General features: G+C 38.5%; 1 protein-coding gene across 3 annotated transcripts in view; it reads left to right on the top strand.

Moving 5' to 3' along the window:
• Nucleotides 1-646: 646 nt before the first annotated feature.
• Nucleotides 647-6,565, top strand: part of DEUP1 (deuterosome assembly protein 1) — a 105,663-nt gene continuing 99,744 nt past the window's right edge. For all 3 annotated transcript variants that reach the window (XM_059929404.1, XM_059929406.1, XM_059929403.1), the window contains exon 1: nucleotides 647-712. In XM_059929404.1, coding sequence (XP_059785387.1) covers nucleotides 666-712 — 47 coding nt within the window. In that variant the 5' untranslated portion in view covers nucleotides 647-665. The remainder of the gene's footprint in view (nucleotides 713-6,565) is intronic.

Genomic DNA, 6,565 nt, shown 5'->3' with positions numbered 1-6,565 from the left:
CCTTTTCAATATTTGTCCATTTATCCTCATAGATTTTTTCTTTTTAATTAAAACTACGTTGCTGGGAAAAACATTTTTTTTTACTTTAGGAAGTACTAACATCCCTATTTTGTCAAAAGGGTGAGCGGGTGCCCACAGAGCCACTGAGGAATTGTAAAATTTCTATTTTTAGGCAATTTTAGGCTTTTTGTCCTAAATCTCATGGTATATTCATTCTAACTAAATCCAGACAGGACCAAAGAAAGAATCTACTCAAATAAAGGCAGACCTTTAGGGGAGCCACCGGGAAGGAAAGCTTGAGTACCTTCAGCTGGGACCCATCTGGAGTAGGAATTCTCTTTTACTTATCTCATGTGCTGGCACTTTGCAAAGTACCTGGCACCAAGCTGTTGTTCAGTAGATAGTGAATGAATGTCACTTCAGTCAGTAGCATCTATTTCAACTCATCACTAAACCAATGTCATAAATGCATGGGGCACACACACACATGCAAGTGTCTACATTTTGTGGAACCAAGAGCTACTACACTCAGAAAAACTCATATAACAACATGGTTTGCCAGTAGCAAAATTCTCTTGTTTTATAGGTTAATAAATGTAAGCATTTTAGGAATCTAGATCATTTTTTTCCCCCTCACAGATTAAAAATCAAGAAATACAAACCAGATGCAGCAGTTTCTTGACATGGAGAACCAACCCCATAATACAATGGAGTAAGTGCTGAGACATTTCTTTTTAATTACGTTGGTACTTAATTATGCCAAAATCTCCCTGATGATATGTGAATTTTGAAATTTAGTATTAATAGAGGATGTACCAATTATTTTTGGTGAGGAGGTTGGGAGAAATTCAAGTGACTTTAATTAAGAATCTATAGTTTGAGTCTTTCCAGTTTTGACTATGGATCTGTAGTCAAAAATCACCATTTTCCAACTTTTAGTGAAATTTTCCAGTGTTCTAGGATGATGGATGCCCACATAGGCCTCATGTGCTCTTGGGTTTCCACAGTGCAGCAGCTCCTGGCCAGCTTGCTCCTTTTCTGCTGCATTGAGTGTCCAAACATCCCTCCAGGCTTGCCCTTAAGGCTGAACTCAAAACGTAAACATAGCCTCAAAACAGATTTAGCTCCTCAAAACTGCAACAAGAACTGGATATTTTACCAAACATTTCAGGAAGAGATAAGGAATAGAGTTAGTATGGCATTTGCCATTGTAAAAAGTTAAATTCTTTTTGACAAATGTCTGTCCTTCCCTGCCACCAGCACCATAAAGGTTTCTCTTCCTACTGTTTCATTAGCCAACTGGCCACTGGCTGACCCTAGAGCTTAGGGAGTTGAGAGGGAGTAGCGAAAGTGGGAGAGGGATGGGGGGTAGGGGTGATACTATAGTTCCTGATCTTGACTGTGACTGACTTTGGCACTAGTCAAACACTCCAGATATATTACTTTCAGTTATTCTGCTCAGACTGGGACTTTGACATCAGGCTAAAGGAAAGCTGCACGAGTCTTAAACTTCTACTGCATACTCCTCCTTAGAACAGCCCTGCCAGGTATCATTCTCATTTTACAACTAACAAAATTGAGCATATTAGTTAGAGTATAGTCTAAGCTCTTGTGACAAAGAGACCCCCAAATACAGAGGTTTAAAAAAGATTGAAGTGTATTTCTGTTTCATCCACAAGACCAGAGATGAGCAGACCACGGCTGGTAGGGCAGCTCCGCCATTCTTACTACATGATTTCCAGCTCTGGGCCTGAAGTGATTGCTTCATCTCCCACCATCAATGACTGTGCTCCTGCCAGAGGGAAGGGGGAAGGGCAAGAGGAGAGAATAAGACCGTTCCTCTTAGGAGTATGACCTGGAAGTGACAAGCCTCGCTTCTGTTCACTCCGCATTGGCCAGAGCTTAGCCCCAGGGCAAGAGCTAGCTGCAAGGAAGGCTGAGAAATGCAGTCTCTAACTGGGCAGCCGTATGGCCAGTTAAAGCTTAGACGTACTATAATAAAAGGAAAAAGAATGGATATTGGTGGACCACTAGCAGCCTGGGTCACGTTGAGTTCAGAAAGGTAGAAAGAAAGAGAAATAAAGCAGGAACTTGGCCCAGAATACACAGCTGGTTTCTGGAGGAGGTAGGATTTGAATTCAGCAGATATGTCTGGCTCCAATCCCAGCACTTTGCTGCACTAGAAATGGATGGCAAAAAGAAGTGGGGAGTATCCTGCCTGTAGTCCACAGCGGAGCCAGGATAGGGTTCTGGATTGAGCAGGTGGTAGGTCCCTGGTGTGAAGATGGCACTGAGGGCTGAGATGCAGATTGAAGGTCTTGAACCTAAGGTTGGGTACCAGGTATCACTTCACTCCTGCAAATCTGCGGCCATGGAGACTGCTGTTTCTCTTCATTCATTCTTTTGGAAAAAAGTATGGAGGACTGAATGTATGCCAGGCACAACACTAAGCTCTCTGACTCATACAAAGACCATTAAGAAACAAACCTTAAAGAACTTAGTATTTAGTAGGGAGCCATAGAGCTCATTTGGGTACAATGTAATGACAAACCAGAAGTGAATGAGAATTACTGGAGGTTTCCATGAGAAAGCCACCACTTACCACAACAGGCGTGGGACCAGACCTTGTCGACCTTGGTCTCCAAAGAATGGAGAGCCAGGTTGGCTTTGCCTCTGTCCCATGCACTATTGAGAAATATGTAAAAATTTAGATCATGAAGATAATAAAACCTCACTCATCAGGGATTTGTTATATGCTTATCAAACCATGTCACCTATATACACAGTAATGATTTGTGGAGCAACCGTCATTTGACAAAGATTTCATTTATCTAAAGTCTACAATGAGCCATTCATTGGTCTAAGCACCAGGAAGACAGCAGTGAACACACTAGAGACAGCTCCTCCAAGGGATTTTTACGTTAGTAGGAGAGACAGTGGGAGATATCAACATGTTTCATATGTGATATGAAGAAGAATAAAGCAGGCTGAGGATGAGAATGGGGTGGTCAAATAAAGATTCCTGGTAAGGCAGCATTTGAGCAGAGCTTATGTCTGAGAGAAGAAGGTTCCAGATACGAAGAACAGAAAACACAAAGGCCTGAGGTGGGAGCTTTTACACAGAACATTTATGATGTGGGTGAGTCATGATTCTCTGACATCTAGGTTATAACAGGGTTTGATTTTTATTTATCCCACATTTCTCCCAATTATAGGTGTTTGTGCCATAATTATCAACCTAAACTCCTTCTAAATGAAACATTTATTTATTTATTTTTGTCATGTTTGGTGAGGTTTTGTTGTTGTTGTTGTTTTTTATACATCTTTATTGGAGTATAACTGCTTCACAATGCTGTGCTAGTTTCTGTTGTACAACAAAGTGAAATCAGCCAAGTTTGTCCTTTTTGTTTTCAGAGTGTATGTCCAGAACATAAATAACTATAGAATGAATAAATAGTCTACTTTTATTGGACTTTTTAAGAGAACTATGTCTACATTTTACTTTCTTTTTGTTTTATTCATGAATTTCTACTCTTTGTCCTTTTATGTTTTTTTGTCTTGTTTGTTTTATAAATTTATTTATTTATTTATTTATTTTTGGCTGTGTTGGGTCTTCGTTTCTGTGCGAGGGCTTTCTCTAGTTGCGGCGAGCGGGGGGGACCAGGGCTCAAACCCGTGTCCCCTGCATTGGCAGGCAGATTCTCAACCACTGCGCCACCAGGGAAGCCCGTGTCCTTTTATGTTTTATTTTACTTATCCTGTTCTGATACTTGAGTTGAAAAATACGATTCAGTTATTTTCATGATTTCTGAATTTCATGATTTCTTTAAATAATACAAGCATTTAAAGCTAAATTTCCTCTTGGGCTCAACTTTGCTACAGGCCGTAGAATTAGTGTTCCCACTCTCATTTTCTAAATTGTCTATTATTTCAGCTTTGATTTCCTCTTTGACTCAAGAGATATTTGGGAGATGTAACTTCTGGGGGTGGGGTTTAATTATCTCTTTATTATTACTTTCTAATCCCCCTACATCCATGGTCATAGAATATGACCTATATGATAGTTCAGTTTCATTAAGATTATTCTTATGATTTGTTACATGATCAACTTTTATAAATGTCCTTTAGGCATTGAAAACAAATGTTTATTCTCTTTTGCTTAAGGAAAAAGGTTAAAAAGTTATACATATATAGCCAAACTGTTTAATTCTTATTATTATTACGTTTAAATTACGCTTTTCAAATCCATTATTACCTTTTTGTCTATTTGATCTGTCACATTTTAAGAAAGATCTTTACTATAATTGTAATTTTTGTCCAATTCTTCTTCTATTTCAGGCAGTTTTTATTTTATATATCCAGTGTTCTGTTGCTCAATATATTGAGGTTCATGGATGTTATATCTTCGTGGTATATTATATGGTTTAGCTTTATAGAATATCTCACAAGTATAAGTGAGTGATTTTTATTTGAATTCTACTTTGCCTGATATTGATATTGCCATCTCTGCTTTTTTTTAATTTGCACTAGTCTGTAATAGCCTTCTTCATCCCTTCTATATAGGAAAAAATTCAGTCTTTTCCTTCCTTTGTAGGGAAAAACCCAGTTCTTCCCTACTATGTCTTTCTTCCCTGTGTGTCTCCTTTACCTTCACAGAGAACACTTCACTTCTGGTCACCAAATATGTGGAGGTTTTTGCCCCCGCCAAGCAATTCTCTGGGACACCAGCTGGGTGTCCTGCAATTCAACTCAGTTCTGACACTGTCTACCCAGAGACAGCATCAGATCCCACAGGTTGAGGGCTTAGTCCCACAAGACTGCTCACGACCCTCTTCAGCTGCAGTTGCAAGCCCAGGTTGTCACCTGTGCTTCTGACCAACCAGTTACAGATCAGAGGTTCCAATAGCCCCTCCTTGGATTTGATTAATTTGCTAGAGTAGCTCACAGACTAGGGGAAGCACTTACCTTTAAACTCTTACTTTCATCCAGCTTGTTAAAGGATACAGATGAGCATCCAGATGGAAAGTGTGCATAGCGCAAGGTATATGGGAAGCGGCATGCCACTCTCCCAGCACCTCCACCTGGTCACCAACCCAGAAGCTCTCCAAACCCCGTACTTTGGGGGTTTTTATGGAGGCTTCATCACGTAGGCATGATTGATCATTAACTCCATTTTCAGACCGTCTCCCTACACGAGAGAATGGAGGGAGGGAGAGGCGGGGCTGAAAATTCCAAGTTTCTAATCATGACTTGGTCTTTCTGGTGACCAGCCCTCATCCAGGAGTCATCTAGGAACCTGCCCAAAGTTGCCTCATTAGAACAAAAGACACTCCTATCACCCAGGAAATTACTAAGGTTTCAGGAACCAATGTCTAAGACCAATATTAGAGCAAGAGATGCCCCTAGAGTTCTTATCACTTAGGAAATTACAAGGGTTTTAGGAACTTTGTGCCGGGAACCAGGGGCAGAGACCAATATATATTTTCTATTCTCTCATACCCTTGTTTTCAATATTTTTTAATATCATATTGTGTCTCTTATAAGTAGCATATGGTTAGATTAATGTATATATATACCTCAATTGGAATGTCTTTGCCACTAAAAAGAGGATTTTATGATCATTAGTATATTAACATTTGACCCTTTTTGCTTTGCCAACATTTACTAGTCTTATCTAGTTTTCTTCTTCTTCTTTTTTCTCTTAGAAGTTCTACATCCTATTTTATAAGTTTTTAATTTACATTTTCTACAAACATTTTAAATTTGGATTTCTAGTTTGGCTTCCTGAATTTTTAGTGTAACTTTGACCTCCCTCAACCCTATGTAAGACTTCACCTTTAGTACTGTTCTTGCTTCCGCATTCCCTTACTTCACCTGCAAGAAATAATCTGGATTTCTAGTCCTGATTTCTGTTAATTTATATATAAATGATTATATATAGGATAATGTTAACTATTTTATTCCTCTTTTAAGAATCCTCTTTAACAGCTGTAAATTTGATTGCATCGCTTATTACTGTTATATAAAATTTTCCCTGTTCTTAATTTAAATTATTTAAAATGCATTTTTTTTTCACACACACACACTGTATTTTATTTTTACAAGAGATAAATAGACTGACACCAAGCTTTGTACATGGATGACCACAACAAAAGCAACAATGATTGCAATTACCAAACATGAAACACACTCATACTATGTCATAATATAGACATTCAGTCCAGTAATCCTCCACTGTAACAGCTCCTTTACTTTGCAGTGCAATTTGATTTGTATATTCTTTGCCTCTGAGTCCTTGTGGGATTTTTTTTTTTTAATTCAAACAGAAAGTCACAAAAATTATAATCATCCTCATCAGTTCACTCAGTCCCATGTAATTAATTTTTTTTTATCTTGATCTTTTGTTAGCACTTTTATGAGTTCATCAGTTTTTCATTAGAGTTCTGAAAATGCTTATTCATTCAGTTCAGCAGTACAGTCAGTTACCATAAACCTGTACTTGTCAGAGTCTTTTCCATGAATTTCTTGAAGATGAAACCCTTTTATAGGAACATATTTGCAAAAG

Source organism: Balaenoptera ricei, chromosome 8 (genome assembly GCF_028023285.1).
Source record: "Balaenoptera ricei isolate mBalRic1 chromosome 8, mBalRic1.hap2, whole genome shotgun sequence".
Classification (NCBI taxonomy): Eukaryota; Metazoa; Chordata; class Mammalia; order Artiodactyla; family Balaenopteridae; genus Balaenoptera; species Balaenoptera ricei.
The sequence above is the reverse complement of the archived record's forward strand: the minus strand, read 5'-3'. Positions and strand labels throughout refer to the sequence as shown.